The 18,775-nt window shown below is 52.1% G+C and overlaps 2 protein-coding genes across 3 annotated transcripts; both read right to left on the reverse strand.

Annotated features, from left to right (window-relative positions):
* Positions 1 to 8,495, reverse strand: TOR1A (torsin family 1 member A). Of its 2 annotated transcripts, none has more exons than XM_030293109.1 (5): positions 8,289 to 8,490; positions 7,538 to 7,803; positions 4,990 to 5,165; positions 4,765 to 4,892; positions 1 to 582 (listed from the first exon to the last, which is right to left on the reverse strand). In XM_030293109.1, exons 1-5 carry the CDS (start codon positions 8,464 to 8,466, stop codon positions 332 to 334), a joined length of 999 nt encoding a protein of 332 aa, XP_030148969.1. In that variant the 5' UTR covers positions 8,467 to 8,490; the 3' UTR covers positions 1 to 331. The 2 variants fall into 2 exon arrangements, with proteins under 2 accessions (XP_030148969.1, XP_030148970.1); XM_030293110.1 differs by having other exon boundaries at positions 346 to 485; positions 8,289 to 8,495.
* A 1,388-nt stretch (positions 8,496 to 9,883) lies between these two features.
* On the reverse strand, positions 9,884 to 18,691 carry CD4H9orf78 (chromosome D4 C9orf78 homolog). The gene is made up of 9 exons (XM_030292615.1): positions 18,551 to 18,691; positions 18,149 to 18,208; positions 16,653 to 16,704; positions 16,175 to 16,245; positions 14,821 to 14,898; positions 14,039 to 14,236; positions 12,894 to 13,030; positions 12,685 to 12,783; positions 9,884 to 10,559 (listed from the first exon to the last, which is right to left on the reverse strand). The coding sequence occupies exons 1-9, from the start codon at positions 18,631 to 18,633 to the stop codon at positions 10,468 to 10,470; spliced, it is 870 nt and encodes a 289-aa protein (XP_030148475.1). The 5' UTR covers positions 18,634 to 18,691; the 3' UTR covers positions 9,884 to 10,467.
* Positions 18,692 to 18,775: the final 84 nt, after the last annotated feature.

An 18,775-nucleotide genomic window follows, 5' to 3' on the forward strand; every position in this document is an offset into this window, starting at 1 on the left:
TAAGGTTAAAAACATGTTAAATAAAGTTACCACATTTTCAGTAAAACTTAGACATCCTTCCTTGAAACAGAAACACTTGAAATTAAAACATGATTTTTTTAAAAATCATGAGCCCTCGTATGAGTGGACGGGGAGCTGGCCGCTGCCACCGCCTCGGAAGGCTCTGGGGCTGTTCCGAGGTCCGTGATCTGTAGGGGGTGACGCCCGGAGGCCCCGGTGGATGAAAACTGCTCAGGAAGGTTCCCGTTCGGTCCAGCAGGAAGCATCTGCTCTGTCCTCCTCCAGGGCACGGAGCCAAGTGCCGAGTTCCTTCTCCTCCAACTCGAAGCAGTCAGTCGTCGTAGTAGTAATCTAACTTGGTGAACACAGTTTTGCAGCCTTTGTCGGAGAAAACTCTCTCCTCTTTGGGGAAAAATGTCATCTCCTCGGCCACTTTGGTTACAATGTCCTCATCGATTTCAAAGCCTCGGGACTGCATTTCAACTCTGATGCACATTTTTAGGTGTTTGTATTCCAGGGGGAGGAAGGGAACAAAATAATCAATGAGATTTCGGTCAATTAAGCTGCTGTGCCAGAAGCCACCTGGGAAAAAGAAAAAGGTGCTGTTCATCCATCGTCCACCTGCCCACCCAGCCACCCGACACACATCCGCCGGGCGTCCGAGGGGTGCCGGACCCGGAGGTGGAGACTGTGGTCCACGGGGGGCAGATGTAACCCGGGGGTGTGCCCACGGGCGAGACCGGGCGGTGAGGCCTCCCCGAAAGCAAAGCAGGGGTGACGTGGCACCTTAGCCTCGGGCTCAGGGGAGGCCTCTCCGATGGGCCGACAGATCTGAAGGGGAGAGAGGCCCGCCAGCGCAGGGTGCCGGCAACAAGCTGAGAGGCAGAGCGGAGCGCGGAGGGACGTGGTCCCCAGGCTGGCACTAAGGGGAGAGGAGTCCCAGGAGAGGACCAGCCACTCCCCTACTTGGGGAACTTGGGACTCACTGGACTTTCAGCGGCTGGATCGACCACAGGACAGAAACCTACCACCACTGCCCGCACGTCCAGACCACACGGCGCATCTGGGGACCGAGAACTGGAACCCTCGGAGCGATACAGTGTGAAGACGGTGCCCTGTTGCGGCCGCAGGGCACAGACTTTGCCGTGTGTTTTCACCCAGGGCGAGTGCGGGGCCTGCACCCGCCCTGTGACCCACGCACGTCCCCTCCTGGACTCCCGGGAGGGCCCAGCACACACGCACCCCCTCCCGACCATGCGGCACCCGCTGGGTCACGCCCCGCACTCCTCCAAGTGACCCGTTTCCCTTCCGCTTTGCCGCTGAACTCTGGTGCCTCAATCCCGGTCTGTGACGCCAATTCCAACGTGTGGGCTTTTTTCCCACACCCCCAAACAATTCTCCAACACGGGCTGGGTGAGCTACAATTTCAGCTCAGTACAGGAACCTAACTCACGAACAGCCAGATGGAAGAGACAGGGAATGCAGAAGGGACTGGAAGCTTCCAGGCCCCTCCCAGATCTCCAAGTGTTCACCCTGGAAGCTCTCCGAACCCCAACCTGCCAGGTTTTTATGGAGGCTTCATTACATGGGCACAACTGATTAATTCACCGGCTGCTGGCAACGGATTCCACCTCCAGCCCCTGCCCCCTCTGGTTCCCCGGCATCAGGGGGTGGGACTGAAAGTTCCAACCCTCCAGTCACATGGTTGGTTCCCCTGGAAGCCAGCCCCATGCCCTTTAGATGCTTCCCAAAAGTCCCCTCATTAACGCAAACTCAGATGTGGTTGACGGGGGTTTGTTATGAATATCAAGACACCTTTATTACTTAGGAAGTTCCAAGTGTTTTCAGGGCCAGAAGCAGAGACAAAGGCCAAATACGTGTTTCTCATCGTAACGCCCAGTGCCACACCGGACTGTATGCTTTCCTTTCCCAGCAGTGCTTTGCACACGACTGGTGCTCAGGAAAGACCTCAGTGCCTGGATGGGGTGGAGTCTGGCCGTGGGAAAGAACAAAACCAATGGCCGAGCAGGGTGGGACAGCTCATTTCCTGAAGGCCCTCTCTGCGGCCAGGCAAGCTCTGGGTCCCCGGGAGAGCCCAGAGCCAGCAGACAGGGCCAGTGCCCTCAGCGGTTCACGGCCCCACAAGCCAGCAACCGGACGATTTCAGATAGTGCCGGGGGGGTGGTGCTGTGAGCACCGAGATGGGGCGAGTGAGCGAGTGAGTGAGCACCGAGATGGGTGCTGTGAGCACCGAGATGGGGCGGAGGACAGGCTACTCTGCCATTGTGGGCCGACGAGGCCAGGCTGAGGAGGTGACGTCTGGGCGGAGCCCGGACTAGAACCTGACCACAGCCAGAGCGTTCTGGCGGAACAATGACCTCAGTCTCTTTCCAAACCATCTACGGACCACTCCCCAGTGGGTCCCCTCAGCCTGAGCGCCCCGCTGGAACCCCACTGGACCGGCCAGCCATTGGCTCCGCATCTCCGCAGGGGCGCCCTGCTCACTGTCCACGCCCGTCTCCCTCCCGGCCCCACAAACCTGCGACTCCCCGGCCTGTCCCCCTAAGGGGCACGACCACCCGTCTCATGGCTCAAGCCGGACCCTTGACTTGGGGCTCTCTCATTCCCACACCAATCCTTTAGGAAATCTTATTCCACCTTCTGAGGGTTTCGACCTTCAACACAGCATGTCACCCCACCCGGCTCACTGCCAGCACGCAGGTCCAGGCCACAGCTCCCGCCTGGGGTCCCTGCCCCCACTGCCTTTAGTCTATGCTGCACCCAGTGGCCAGCGTGGTCCTGATAAACTAAGTCTGGTCATGTCACTGCTCAAAACACTCCAGCAGCTCCCTCCTCCACTGGGAGTCAAACCCGAGGCCTGCCCGTTGCCCCCCCACCCCCGGCCTTTCGTGACCAGCACCCCCAGTGCCAAGACTTGCCTCTTATCCGACCCCCTTTTCTCCCTTATTCACCCTGGACTGCCACAGTGACCCTGGGCACACCCCCACCTCAGTGCCCTTGCGTGTGCTGTTCCCTCTGATGGAATGCTGTTCCCTGTGGTGCCCACATGGCTCACTCCCGCAGTCCTCCGGTCAGCTCAAATGTCACCCTCACAGTGAGCCGTCCTTGACCACCCCATTAAAACCACCACCAATCCTCATTCCAGCACCCCCAAGCCCTCTTTATGGACTTAAGTTTTTACCTATTGGGGATGGAAAGGAAGATACATCTCTGCCTCTATACAGATAACAGATATCCCATCATCTGACACATTTCCTGGTGTATTATCACTAGGATATAAAACTCCATGAGGATAAGGATTTGCTTTTGTTCGCTGTTGCGTCCCCAGTTCTGGGACCAGTGCCTGCCACCTAGTAGGAGCTCAGTATTTGCTGAATGAATGAATGAATGAATGAATGAGTTCAGCTATCTGCCCGAGGCCACAGTCAGTAAATGGCTGAGCTAGGTCCGCCTCATCCTGAAGCTTATACTCTGGGACCCTTTGTGACCTCCCGCAATGTGGGTTCTAGGCAACTGGCCTCATCTTGCTGAAGCATTTAGGCTAAGGCATCTGCTGCGTGTGCTCATACTGTTTGGCTCGCCAGAGAACCAGTTAACATGTTACAAAATATCCTGTCTTCCGTCAGTAATATTCCAGCTACACAAATGGCCATGAACACCCCATACTGTCCAAGTATCTCTGCAGCAGTACCGATTTCCTGTTTCAAAGAACTTCTGCTCTCTAAGCTCAAGAAGGAACCTGAACAGAGCAGGCTCAAATGGTAATAGTCCACCCGCATGGCTCACAGGTTACCCGGTGAGTCATTCTGCATCATGGGGACTTCCCACCTCTGAGGGTTCAAGGTCAAAGGTGTGTGAGGTCACTGGAAAAGCCGTGAACTTGGTAGCGAAAAGATGAGGCTCTGCAATCAGAGCCACTGAGCAGGCTGTGCGCCTTGGGCAAGCGGCTCTCTCTTGAGCCTGTTTCCTCACCTATAAAATGAGGAGGATGACAGTTTCTACCCCACGAGGTCACCGTGAAGATAAAGGAAATGGGCAGGTGGAGTGCAGAACGCGGGCCCACCCGCCATTCGGCCGTTATGCTCGTGCACAGAACCTCAGAGTTCTGGAGCAACACACAGAAAGAGGGACCGGACCAGTCCTCTCTTTCGGAGGCGCCCACAGCGGCCTTCCCTGCTCAACCACCTGCTTTTCTTCTACAAAGGAAAAGGATTAAACTAAAGAAAACCGGGAACCAATCTTCAAGACCTCGAAGATCAAGAATGTCCCTCTTTCTTTAAAAGAGCACTTGGCAAACGGGAGAGTGTGTGAGAGTCCCCTGGAGGTTAACACGGCCTCCGCTCAGAAATCCTGACTCGGGGGGCGCCTGGGTGGCGCAGTCGGTTAAGCGTCCGACTTCGGCCAGGTCACGATCTCGCGGTCCGTGAGTTCGAGCCCCGCGTCGGGCTCTGGGCTGATGGCTCGGAGCCTGGAGCCTGTTTCCGATTCTGCGTCTCCCTCTCTCTCTGCCCCTCCCCCGTTCATGCTCTGTCTCTCTCTGTCCCAAAAATAAATAAAAACGTTGAAAAAAAAAAAAAATTAAAAAAAAAAAAAAAAAATCCTGACTCGGAAGGTCTGGGGAAGGGACTGAGAATTTGCATTTCGAGCCAGCTCCCAGGCGACGGTGAGGCTGACAATCTAAGACTTGGGGACGCAGGATCACGCACGGGAGGGGTCAGTACCGGCTGGCCTGGCCACACTTACTGTTCTTGTTGTTGAAGGCTGACACAGACAAGGCCGGTTCCATGTCTTTGAGCTTGATCTCTTCCCTCTGCTTTCCGCTTCTCCAGAAATCTAAAGCCACGTCTGTGATCCTTTCTGCCCCCGCATTGCTGCAACAGAATTCCCGTGAGTGAGGACTGGGTTCTATCCCGGAGCCCACGGACTCGGGGCCGGAGTGCTTCAATCGTGTCCCAGCCCTGGCCTTACCTGAGAAATATGAAGATGGCTTTCTGGTAGGAGACCCCATCCACGTGGTCATAATAGTCGAGGAAAGGCTTGATGGCATCTATGAGGCCAGCGTGCATCTTATCCATTTCATCGAATATGAAGATGGACCTTGCACAGGTGCTCACGTTGCCACGAATCCACAACTGTAACTGATCCTGAATTACAGAGGGGAGAAGCCAAGGCGAAGTTCTCAGCAGGTGCAACGGAAAACAACCGGCATGAGCCTTAGCGCTACGACGGCCGCACTTACAGAGCGTTTACTGTGTGCTCGGCACTGTGCTCAGAACTTTACACACACAAGCTCTTTGCTTCCTCCCCACACCTCCGTGCAGTGGGCACGATCATACCCGTTTCACAGATCGGGAAACTGAGGCATACAGCTTCGTCATCTCGCCCAAGATTATAAAATTAGGATGTGGGAGAGCTGGGATCTGAACTGTGCCCTGCCTGGTTCCAAAGCCCCAGGTTGGTTAGAATTCCTGTGCTGTGAGAGATCATGACGATGCTGTGTCATTGAGTTGCTGGTCTCTGTCATTAAAATGGCGGTGTTTGGGGCGCCTGGGTGGCTCAGTTGGCTAGGCGCCTGACTCTCGAGTTTGGACCAGGTCGTGAGTTCGAGCCCCGTGTCGGGCTCTGTGCTGACCGCTCAGAGTCTGGAGCCTGCTTCGGATTCTGTGTCTCCCTCTCTCTCTGCCCCTCTCCCGCTCAAGCCCCGCTTCTCTCAAAAATAAACAAACATTAAAAAAAAGAAGAAGAAGAAGGCAGAGACCAAGTGACCTGTTCTGACCATCAGTCCTAAGACTAGGTGCTTCCTTTCCCCAGTGGGGACGGTAAGGAACACGGGCTCCTTTAAGCGACGCAGCAGAACTCCAGAGCATACGCTCTGGGATGAGCACGGGGAGGTAACACTCTTGAGTTTCTGGAACAATGCCTAGGAGGTTTCGCAAATAAGTCTGCCTAAACAGAAACATTCCATAAGAGCATAGATACTTCTTTCAATCCTAAGCAATAAAGGAAAAACAAAAAACAAAAAACCCTATTAATCAGAAATCTGAGGTATGGTTCTATGTAGTGCTTTCCTACACAGAGCCCCAGATGAATAGGAGGAATTAGTTGTTTTCTGAGGACTCTGCAAGTTACAACATACGTCTTGACTGCTTCGGATTTTGGATTTTGCTTGGCTACCGTGTTCCGTGCGTCCTTACCTAACGTACGCGGTAATTCTGCTCTTACAAGTACGGACCAGCCTCTATTTACAGAGGAGGAACCAGAGCAGAGGTGAAGTGACTTGCGTGAGGCAAGCGACTGTTTTAACCAGGAGGTACTCAGGGCTTTTAGGCTCCAACAGCCAAGGTTTTTCCACTCTGCTACTCCAATTTATAGGCAACGACATACGACACACACTGAGCACTCGCTAAGGGGCAGACACTGCTCTAAGCACTATTCACATAACGTTTTATTGCCATCTCCCCAAACCCATCAAAGCAGCTACTATCGCAATCTCCATTTTGCAGCTGAGGGCATTAAGGCACAGAGAAGTCAAGTAACCTGCCCCAAGTCACACAGCTATTAAGTGGTGGAACCTGCCAGCTAACTACGAGCACCCATTCATCACACAATCTGTCTGGAATGTTCCTAGTTTTAGCACTGCAAGGCTCACGTGCCAGGATCCCCTGGAGCGCTGGAGGCCCTGACGTTCAGCCAAGCAGAAGGGAAAACAAGTGTTCACAGGCGCGAGGGCTAAATATCTGCCTCGCTCACCTTGCAGGTTTGTGACACGCGTTAAAAAGGCAAGAGTTGGGGCGCCTGGGTGGCGCAGTCGGTTAAGCGGCCGACTTCGGCTCAGGTCATGATCTCGCGGTCCGTGAGTTCGAGCCCCGCATCGGGCTCTGTGCTCACCGCTCAGAGCCTGGAGCCTGTTTCAGATTCTGTGTCTCCCTCTCTCTCTGACCCTCCCCCGTTCATGCTGTCTCTCTCTGTCTCAAAAATAAATAAACATTAACAAAATTAAAAAAAAAAAAGACAAGAGTGGACATGTATCTGAAGGTTCGTGTGGCAGGAGGCATGTTACAAGCTCGACAGAGCTCAGGGATTTCTCACAACCAGGCCTTACAGAGAAGAACCTGGGTCTCAGCTCAGGGGACAGTCCCGAGACTACACAGCTGGCAGGTGGGAGAGTTAGGACTCGCATCTAGGCGTGTCTGTTGCCAAAGTCCAGGCTGTTTACCAGCGAGTTAAACCGTAAAAGCAGTTTGCGACACTTTAGCTAAACCGCCTTAGGCCTTTCTGGAGACATTTCCTCTTTTACGACCTGGGTTAGACGCGATGATCTTTAGCTTGGCTTTGATCACGTCCATCTCTAAAATCCCACGACTCCCCTTACTAAAATAAGTAGCATGCTGAGCCTGTTTTCACCAGCAACCGTCACAAAGCTCTGACCAACACGCAATTCCCGCGTTCCCCCCACAGCCAAGAAACCCCGGAAACCCAGCATCATCCAGGAAGGATTCCAAAATTCCGCTCTTGCCTTATACAGGGTGATGTTGGAGGCGTGTGGGAAGTGCAGTGTGGCCACAAACAGGTGGACATAGTCACTGTTCAGACCACCCTCGTAAATATTCTCCGCGATGATCTTGCTGACGAAATTTTTGCCGGTGCCCGTCCACCCGTGCAGAGAGAGCGTGAGAGGTTTCTTCGGCTTCGGGTTGCTTATGAAGCCAGACACAGCATTTAGGATGACTTTCTTTGCAAGATGCTGTCCAAAGAGCTTGCTGTCCAGATCCTTCTGCAGCGCTGGGAAAAACAAAGCCTGACGGTCAGGGACGGGGTGTCCGTGTGTCTGGCGAAATCTAGCCCAGGGTTACAGGCGCCCGTGAAAGCCGGCAAGGCCAGCTCAGCTCTCGGAGCACCCTGTGAAACGCGGAGGTACGTCAGCACCGGGCCCCCGGGGGTGGCCGGGGCGGGGGGGAGGGCGGGAGGCCTCGAGGCCCTCCCCCTGCTAGCCCTGCCCATTCCCTGCGCCCCTCACCCCAGCTCTGCCCCTCCCCGGGCACCGCCCGGCCGGAAAGGGCTGCGGATCGGCAGGCCGAGCTCCCACCGCCCCTCCAGGAAGGAGCGAAACTCTCGGCGGAGGAAGCGGCCCGGGCCGCAGCTCGCCTGCTCGGGTCTCCGACCAACCCCGGTCCGTCGTGGTCGTGGTCGTGTCCGGGAGCCCGGCGCCACCCCGCCCCGGCCGCTCCGGCTTCGGGTCCCGGCCCCGCCCCCGCCCCCCGTCCTACCCTCCCTGCTGAGGCTCCGCTTCTGGCCGCAGCACTCCGCGAAGAGGCAATAGAGGCGCGGGTAAATGTAGCCGGTGAGGACGCCGGCCAGGGCCAGTCCCAGGCTGATGGGCTCCACCGCCCGCACCGCCAAAGGCGCCAGCAGCAGCAGGCCCAGCGCGGCCCGGCCCAGCTTCATACCCGGACCCGCGCCGCCCGCGCGTTCTCGCGCCTGCCCCGGACCCGCGCCGCTGCCAGACCGCGCTTCCGGTTCCTCCCAGGCGCGGCCGCCATCTTTGTGCGGGGCGGGTCTCCTCGCGCCGCTGTGGCCACCATCTTTGTGAGGGGCGGGGCGCTTTCTTGCTTCCGGGAGGTGAAAGACGGAGGCCGCTGGAGTCCATGAAAAAAAAAATTGGGGGTGCGGTGGGGAATAATTTTAGATCTACAGAAAAATTGAGAAGATAGTACAGAGAGGTCCTATATATCCTCCCACATAATTTCCCGTATTAACATATTAATGTGTTAACATTTGTTAAGATTAGCGAACCTATATTGATACAACTAAAGCGTTTCCTTAGTTTTTACCTAATGCCCTGTGTCTGATCTAGGATCCTGTCCCAAGATACCACGTTATATTTAGTTTTCATGTCTCCTTAGGCTCCTCTCGGCTAAGACTGTTTCTCAAGCTCTCTTTGGTTTTGACGACCTTGACAGTTTTGGGGAGTACTTGGTCAAATCTTTCAGAGGATGGCCCACTATTGGAATTTGATGTTTTTCTTTTGATTAGACGGTGGTTATGAGCGTTGAGGAGGAAACGTTACATGGGTAGAGTGCTACTTTTATGGCATCATATGAAGGATACATACTATCAACATGATGACTAAGGATTCTTCCACTCATTCACTCATTCATTCATAGGGTTGCGGATTGCCAATGTGTTGGGTTATGGACTAGACCCTGGGAATTCAAGGGAAAACAAAAACAAAAACAAGGCATAGGTGATTCCTGCCTTCACTACCATTCATTTTAGTGGAGGGAAAAAAATAGAAATGAAAAACGATCTCCATTTTACAGATGAGGAAACAGGCTCCGAGAGAAAGAGATTGTCGAAGGATGTAACAGGCTCGGGGCCTGAAGGATATAAGCAGGGCTGAGCTTGGACTCCAAAGGCAAACTCCTCTAGCTGCAACACCTACAATGAGCCCAGAAGTCAACCCACCTGCCCTTTTCTCATCTCAACATGTGTCAGTGCCTCAGGAAAATGACAGCATGGGGGCACTGTACCCGAGAGCTGGCAGGTTGAAGCCTACTTTTGTTTTTGTTTTTTTTTTTTTTTTTGAGAGAGAGAGAGACAGAGAGAGAGTCAGTCCCAAGCAGGCTCCACTTTCAGTGCCGAGCCCGACACAGGGCTCGATCCCATGACCTTGGGATCACAACCCGAGCCGAAACCAAGAGTCGGGTGCCGAACCGACTGAGCCGCCCAGGCGCCCCTACATCTTTAAACTAAATGAGACAGTCTCTCTTAGTAACTTGAGTTTTGCATTTGCGCTGCCCAACCCGCAGGCTCTCAACACATTACCTAGGGTTGGTATAAGGAGACACAGTACGAATAGTACGGTTGGATTCATTTCGTATTTAATACTTAAGTGCTGAAAGTGATAGAAATTTTTTTTCTTTCTTAATGAAAAGAAACCGGTAACTTTGTAAAAGTCAGAAAATACCAGTGTCCCTTTGATCCCATCCTAGACTTTTCTGCTGTGAGCTGGACCCACTACACACAGTGAAGGGCGCGTTCCTGACCTCCAGGAACTTGAAAGTACAAGACACGATTGCGTATATATTATAATAATAGCACAAGCGAAAGGGTGTTCTCTTGCTTCGAACACCGCTGTTTCTTCCCGACCCAGGGCAAATATTCAGAGAAAGTCAACAGATGTACGAACAAGATTTTATAATGCTCACACAAGAATGGAGTTTGCCCCCAAACAGGAAAACTCCACATTGTCTTGTTTCAAAGGTCACAAACGCAGTGCCCAGAAAACCCAGCAGCTAAGTGGCAGGACCAGTGGAGATCAGTTTGGGGAACTGTCTGGTAGCAAATAAACTTCTGTCCACCTCTGTCTGGGAAGCCGTCTGTCAAGGGGTTAGGGAGGGGACAGTGCTGTTTACGTCCATCCTGCACTTCTCCCTTTTGCTACCCTTAGTAGCGTCTGTTCATCTTCTTGAACTTCTCATAGTGATAGTCATCGGTAGCCTTCTCGTTAGCAGGACGCTTGCGGTTAGGAGGGGACCCTGAGAAGGAAAAGAGCAGAAGCTGTTGGCCGTGCTGGAATCAACCGACAGGTTTTTAGCTCTGCTGAGGCTAGGACCACGCCTGCCTCATTCCCCACAGAAGCCCCAGGGCCTACCCTGGTGAATAGGAACATAGTAGGGCCTCAGTAAAGACTGGTTACTGAGTGAGTGAAATAAACACAGGGCGCAGTCAGATGACTGTACGGTGGGGGGTATGCTGACATCAGCATGGGACCAGGTGACAACAGGTGTTCTATTTCAGGGAGAGTTTGCTTAGGTACAAGGCCTGGTGCTAAATACTTTTAGATACGGCTTATTTATTTTTTTAATGTTTATTTATTTTTGAGACAGAGAGAGACAGAGTGTGAGCAGGGGAGGGGCAGAGAGAGAGGGACACACAGAATCTGAAGCAGGCTCCAGGCTCTGAGCTGTCAGTACAGAGCCCGACGCGGGGTTCGAACCCACGAACCGCGAGATCATGACCTGAGCCAAAGTCGGACGCTTAACCAGCTGAGCCACCCAGGCGCCCCTAGATATGCCTTTTTTTAACCCTCACGGCAATTCAAACGGGGACATATTGCCATCACCGTTCAGAGAGCTTAGATGGTCTTCCTCAAGGTCACTCGGAAAGTGAAGGTAGGTTGAGAGTTGAACCCAAGTCTGGTGACTCCAAAGTCCTTGCTTACTATGTGGGAATAACACAAAACTCTTTGGGAATTAATGACTATGCACCCAAGACGGTACAGAAAATAATTTCTCAAGTAAGAAGGAAGAAAAAGCGGGGTGCCTGGTTGGCTCCATCAGTGGAGTGAGTGACTCTTGATCTGGTTGTGAGTTCAAGCCCCGTGATGAGTGTAGAGATTACTTAAAATCTTTAAAAAAAAAAAAAAAAAAAAGAGGGGGGGTGCCTGGGTGGCTCAGTCGGTGAAGCACCTGACTTCGGCTCAGGTCATGATCTCACCGTCTGTGAGTTCGAGCCCGGCGTCGGGCTCTGTGCTGACAGCGTGGAGCCTGGAGCCTGCTTGGGATTCTGTGTCTCCCTCTCTTTCTGCCCCTCCCCTGCTCACGCTCGGTCTCTGTCTCAAAAATAAATAATTAAAAAAAAAAAAAAAAAGGAAGGAAGGAAGAAAAAGCAAACGGCCTGGCTTTTCAGAAGCCTCAGCAAATTTAGCGCTTCCTTAGGCTCACCCCATTGGTACGAAAAAGAAGATCCTTGGAGGGAAAGGGACACAGCCGGATGCTGCTAGCGGAGGGGGAGGGACAAATCAGCACCCCACTTCTTAGAGGAGCGTTGGCGACTTCTTGGCATGTGGCCGAAGGACATGATGTAGGCAAAAAGGGTCAGCCCGACAGTGATTAAATGGGGGAAAATGAGAAACCACGTAAGCGTCCGACTAGAGGGAACCGGAGTAGCTCCATGCCGTGGAACACGAGGTGACTGAAAGGGCAAATACGTATTTACTGTCCCACAGAGCCGTGCAGGGGCCCACTGCTGAGTGAACAACGAGGAGACCCTATGAAGTATGTGTACGGCATATGGTTCTGTATGCATCAATATAGTTTTTACGTTTATTTCTATTTTTCAGAGAGAGTGTGAGTGGGGAAGGGGCAGACAGAGAGGGAGACCCAGAATCCGCAGCAGGCTCCAGGCCCTGAGCTGTCAGCACAGAGCCCGACGTGGGGCTGGAACTCACAAACAGCGAGATCATGACCTAGGCTGAAGTCGGATGCCTAACCGACGGAACCACCCAGGCCCCCCTACGTCAATATTTTTTTAAAGTCTGGAAGGCGACACATAAAAATGTTAACGGCGCTCACCTTTGGCGAAATTATGAGTAACTTTGAGTTTAGTTTTGTTAATTGAAATATGCTAAGTTTTTGAGTTTCTATTATATTTGATATTTAATAGCCCAGTGAATCGTCAGAGCAACCCCTAACGGTAGGTTTTGTTACTATCCCCATTTACAAATGAGCAAACCGAGGCTTGGCGAGGGGAAGGGAAACGAACGTGGAGTGGAACCCAGATGCCCTGGCCCCAGAGCCCAAGCCCCACCCCTGCAGTCCACCCCGCCTCCAGGGGCTTGATGACTGCTCCGGGCAGCTCTGGGGCCTCCGCTGTACTTACGCTCAGGCTCTGGCTTCTCCGTGTCACCCACTCTCAAGGGTCGTGCTTTGGGCTCTTCTTTGTTTCTCCGAATGGGGGCGTTGAGCTCCTCGTGATAAACTGGATCGAAAGAGACCAGGGGACACGTCAGACAAAATACAGGAACTTGGGGGGCGGGGGGGGGGGGCGGCAAGCCAACAGGACAGGGCTGCTTGCCCAGAGCGGCTTACATCGGTTGTGCTGCACGTAATTCACGGCCATGTTGGTGGGCACGAAAGACGTCTCGCTGTCTTTCTTCTTGTTCTGCTGCTCTGCCAGCAGACGGGCCTTGGCATCCTCCGTGGAAATGATGTTTTTTATTTTTGCGCTGTGGGGAGAAGGGAGCCACGCCATGTATTCAGTCCTCCCGCCTTTGGTTCTCAGACAGAACTTCCAGTCGGGCTGGAAACGCACCGGTGCATGAGGAAATCGCCCTCTGGAGCACAGGGCTCCGCAGTTTCCCAGCTCGTGTGTTCTCACGGCTGTCGAAGACACATTATCTATCTATGGTCTTCTTTTTTTTTTTTAATGCTTATTTTGAGGGAGAGAGAGTGCATGCGAGTGGGGGAGGGGGGGAGAGACAGACACTCCCAAGCGGGCTCCACACTGTCAGCAGAGCCGACATGGGGCTCGATCCTACGACCCTGGGATTAGGACCTGAGCTAAAATCAAGAGTTGGGATGCTTAACCGACTGAGCCACCCAGGCGCCCCTTACTGTCCTCTTCTGATCAAGGGGCAACTGAGCCCCAGAGAAGGAAAGAAAACTACCTAAGGCTCGAAGCTGGTTCCAGAAAAGAGGCGAGGATCCAGAAGCCTCCCAACTTTCTCTTACGCCCAAAGAGGATTCTGACTGTCGTATTTCTTCCATGACAATCCTGTTTTAGAGCAGGTGTTTTGCAAAAATGAAAAGGAGGCTCATGGGATGGGTAAGCCTTTAACATGGCTCCTGCTAGAAGAAAACAGAGGACTACAAGGGCCTGAGCAGAACAGCCGAAGAGCTGTGAACAAAGACCACGTAAAAATAAACGCGTGCATACAAATAATCCTCACGTTGTATACCTGAAACCAGCATGACGTTATGTGTTTCTTAATTATATCTCAACAAACAAAACACCACGCTTTTGCTTTCGGGAGACCTTCTCTAGCATCTCCCTAGCAACGCTGACCTATCCTTCGGACGCTCTGGGCACAAGCATCTCCGCCTACCCGAGAAAATAAGAGTTATTTGTGGGTTTCCAAGGAGACGGGTAAGAGACAGTCCCCTTAGCCGGAAAGCAGAGCGCTCTTCCGTGGGCCCCGGGCAGGAGAGAGGCTAGATCGGGGTCTGAAACGTACTCGATGCCTAGGTCCACCTCGGGGATGCCGCTTAGCATCTGGTTGGAAAGCATCTCTTCGGTCTTCTTGGCTGAGGAGACACGGATGTTTTCCGGAAGTTCGTAAAGACAGTCCTCTGCGTTCTTTGGCTTGACTTTCTGTTCCTCGTGTTCCACGATCCCTTTCCTCTTCTTGAGCTCTGTCTCAATGTACTTCATCCTGAAATGAGAAACCCACAGGCCTCAGGGAGAGGCGGGAAGCTCACAAAACCTCTTTAAAATGAGTGGTCCCCAACACTGGCCCACAGAGCAGTGATGGCCCAGGAGTATTCATCACTCCGTGGAAAAATGAGAAACATGAAAATTAACTCGAGTTTTTTTCACCACGCAGAACTTTTTTTTGACTTTAAAGCACCAACCTCTGTGGTGAGATTGTGTCCTCCCAATCTATTGCCGTTAATAGATGTTAAGGTTCGCTGAAAACAGAATGCAACGGTTGACGGTGGTCATTTGGTTAACAGTCTCGTCAGTGAAAAGGTGGGCAAGTGCAGTGTTTTATTCCTACAATATTTAGGGGAAAACTATTACTAGTCGGGGCATCTAAAATCCCAAGAACCATCATTTCAAAGCATGTTTAGGATTTTTTTTTTCCTCAAAGTTCACGAGCCTGGGAGGTGGAGTGACAGGGGCCAACTCTGCCTTGGCCTTTGGATGATTCTAGAAATGTCATCTGTGACTAGATATCTCGGGACTGTATCTGGCTGCATCCAGCGCCTCATCGCTCACAGCCAGGCTGATACCCACATGTCGGCATCTTCGTCCCTTCGGTTGGTTTCCGCGGAGAACGATGTCCCCAGGTGGAGATCTTCCTCCTCGCTGATCCTGGAGGGAGGGGCAAAGAAGCGGAACCTTTGAGTCACACGTCGGTGAGGCCAAGTCTGATATTATACAAGTAAAACCCACACACCCAAGCCCATCCTGCTTGTGGTTATGGAAAAAAAACATACGTGATATGTAAACAGAAGAAATATAAGCAAGCAAAACGTTGGAGATTCCTCTGGGGAGTGACTAGATGCTTTTACGCTAGTTGAATGTATTATTTTATAATTGTGTTCTTATGTGTTTTGTTTTGTTTTTTAACGTTTACCGTTTATTTTTGAGAGAGAGACAGAGTACGTGTTTCTTAAAAAACAAAAATGAGGGGCGCCTGGGTGGCGCAGTCGGTTAAGCGTCCGACTTCAGCCAGGTCACGATCTCGCGGTCCGGGAGTTCGAGCCCCGTGTCGGGCTCTGGGCTGATGGCTCAGAGCCTGGAGCCTGTTTCCGATTCTGTGTCTCCCTCTCTCTCTGACCCTCCCCCGTTCATGCTCTGTCTCTCTCTGTCCCAAAAATAAATAAAAAACGTTGAAAAAAAAATTAAAAAAAAAAAACACAAAAAAAAACAACATTTCCACTTGGGTCTGAAACACACTACACAATGCACCTTTTCCGAAGGAGAGTACCCACAGCACTCTAAGCGGAAGAGTTAAAGGACTCTTTTAAAGAGTTCTGGCTTTCGGGGCGCCTGGGTGGCGCAGTCGGTTAAGCGTCCGACTTCAGCCAGGTCACGATCTCGCGGTCCGGGAGTTCGAGCCCCGCGTCGGGCTCTGGGCTGATGGCTCAGAGCCTGGAGCCTGTTTCTGATTCTGTGTCTCCCTCTCTCTCTGCCCCTCCCCCGTTCATGCTCTGTCTCTCTCTGTCCCAAAAATAAATAAAACGTTGGAAAAAAAAAAAAAAAAAGAGTTCTGGCTTTCATTTTTTTTAATATATTTTTTTTAATGTTTGTTTATCTTTGAGAGTGAGAGAGAGACAGAGAGACAAAGCGTGAGCAAGGGAGGGGCAGAGGGAGAGAGAAACAGAACTTGAACCAGGCTCCAGGCTCTGAGCCATCAGTACAGAGCCCGATGCAGGGCTCGAACTCACGAACTGCAAGTTAGAGGCTTCACCTACTGAGCCACCCAGGCGCCCCATTGCTTTCATTTGTTTTTAAACTACAAAGCATGAAGGATACTTCAGAATGCCCCACTAGAGCTGCTGTTGTGGGCCCCAGCTCTCTGGAGGCACACAGACCCAGGCAGGGGCTATAGGTTACTTTGTATCTCAGTGAGTCCCCCACTTACTTATCTTTGCCCCTTTCCTTCAGTTTTTTCATGTCCACCATACCGCCTGTCTTCATCTGAAAGGGGTCATCCTGCAGAAAGCAAACACAGCTGTGAGGAAGCATCTGTATAATTGGCAGTGGTCTTTTTTTTTTTTTTTTTGTAATTTCTTTTAATTAAAAAAAATTTTTTTAATGTTTATTAAAAAAAAAAACTTTATTTATTTTTGAGAGAGACGTAGACAGAGTGTGAGTGGGGGAGGATTAGAGAAAGAGGGAGACTCAGAATCTGAAGCAGGCTCCAGGCTCTGAGCTGTCAGCACAGAGCCTGACGTGGGGCTTGAACCCATGAACCGTGAGATCATGACCTGAGCCGACGCTGGACACTTAACCAACTGAGCCACCCAGGCACCCCCCCCCTTTTTTTTAAAAAGAAAACACAGTCACCTACTGGAGAGCAGCCACAGCTTTCCATTCCCAAGGAGGACCCCACAACTCACCACGAGGGTGGTCTCTTCTTGTACCTTCTCTCCTACCAGCAGGGCCACAGCACTGAGCAGAAAGAAAAGGAAGAGTGAGACAGAGACAGAGACAGCGAGAAATGGCACAATTCAGACACAAGGCAGAACACTTAGAAAGTCTGTAAGATGCAACATTAGAGCAAAGGCAAGATCTGAGGAGTGGGCACCAAAGCCACCTGGCAAAGCCTACAAGGATAAAACAGTTTAGAAATAAAGCACTCTAGATGCTGGGTCAGGGGGTAGGGTGAAGTGGTAGGCTTTCCTACAAAGCCATTTGGCATTATCTGGGCTTGGAAATCTCATTTCTAAGATTTTGACTTCTGGGAAAAGGAAGCTAAAGACAAATGTAGAAAAATACTATTGCACCCGTATTTGGTGATGAAGATTTACAAATGACCTACAACCCCTAAGTAAGGGATTAGTTAAATATTTTTTAATTTTTTTTAACGTTTTATTTATTTTTGAGACAGTGAGAGACAGAGCATGAACAGGGGAGGGGCAGAGAGAGAGGGAGACACAGAATCTGAAGCAGGCTCCAGGCTCCGAGCTGTCAGCACAGAGCCTGACGCGGGGCTCGAACTCACGAACCGTGAGATCATGACCTGAGCCGAAGTTGGACACTCAACCAACAAGTTAGCCAGGCACCCCTATTCTGGGCTTTTCAACCCAGGAGAATCAAGGAACAAATAAAAAGATACAGCCAATTCCAAGCAGGCTCCAGGCTCTGAGCTGTTTTTTTTTTAACGTTTATTTATTTTTGAGACAGAGAGAGACAGAGCATGAACGGGGGAGGGTCAGAGAGAGAGGGAGACACAGAATCTGAAGTAGGCTCCAGGCTCTGAGCTGTCAGCACAGAGCCCGACACAGGGCTCGAACTCATGGACCGAGAGATCATGACCTGAGCCGAAGTTGCTTAAGCGACCGAGCCACCCAGGCGCCCCGGGATTAGTTAAATTATGGCATATACACGCAGTGGAATACTATGCAGCCACTAAAAAGGTTTTTGGGAAAAATAATCCATAATGTCAATGCCCAAAATGTGATGAGCTGAAAACAGCACGGAATAAGAGTACTTGCAATCTCCAAAAAAGAGAGACACTGGACAGAACATTACATGTTAAGGCTGGTTACCTGTGGATGGGAGAATTACGGGTGCTGCTTACTTTTTCGATTATACTCCAAAAGTTTTTTCCAAACTTAACAATTCGTGTGCATTTCGCAATCAGGTGCAATAAAAACACGAATTGATAGCCTGTTTTTGCACCTCTGGAGCAAACCTCAAGAGCACACGGCTCGGGCCATCTCCTGGGTAAACGTCTGCGAAGAACACTGGACTCCTTTCAGGGCAATGTTAGGTGTACAGTGTGTCAAGAGAAGGGGCTATGTCTGAAGAGATAATTGTGGTGGCGACTCAGGCGGGGACATGTGTCTGTCATCTCCTCCTGCTCTTCTCGCGGAGCCCCTGCGATACCCACCTCACCCCATTGGGCCTCTTCCTCAAGTTCTGCACCTCGCGGGTCTCTTCCAGTTTTAATCTGCAAAGAGACAACGCACAGTCTGAGACACCCTCCGCGGAACTCAGACTCAAAAGGCAACTTCGACCGGCATCCCTGTCCAACTGCTGAGCCGCAGGCACAATGATCCAGAAGGCAACCCTGCGCTTAGACCCATTGCAATCAGACCCACCGCGCATCCTGGGGGAATCTCTCGCTACTGTGCGGCCTTGCGGCGGCGGCCTCAGCCCTAGGAGCCTCAGTTTTTTGTTCTGCAGAAAGGGACAACAACCTCGGCTCACAGTCAACGAGGAGCCTGGCCGGTGATGAGTATCACAAACCGCTGTCTCTTCTGGCCCCTTGGAAGCCCCACCCCAAACGCACCGAACCTCCTCTGAGTCCTGCTCATCTTCCTCCGACTCTGAATCGGCCCGGCGCCGGCGGAAACTCTTCCCGGTGACCGGCATGGTCTTGCCGGCCCCGCGGTCCGGCCGCCGCGCCCCTGTGCCGTGGCCCGGGTTGCTTCCGGCGCGCAGCAGTGAGGTCAGAGCGCAGCGCGCAGAGCGCCGGCACCGCCCTGCCCCGCCCCAAACCCTTCTGGCCCCGCCC

The sequence above is a fragment of the Lynx canadensis genome, chromosome D4, assembly GCF_007474595.2.
Source record: "Lynx canadensis isolate LIC74 chromosome D4, mLynCan4.pri.v2, whole genome shotgun sequence".
NCBI classification, from domain to species: domain Eukaryota; kingdom Metazoa; phylum Chordata; class Mammalia; order Carnivora; family Felidae; genus Lynx; species Lynx canadensis.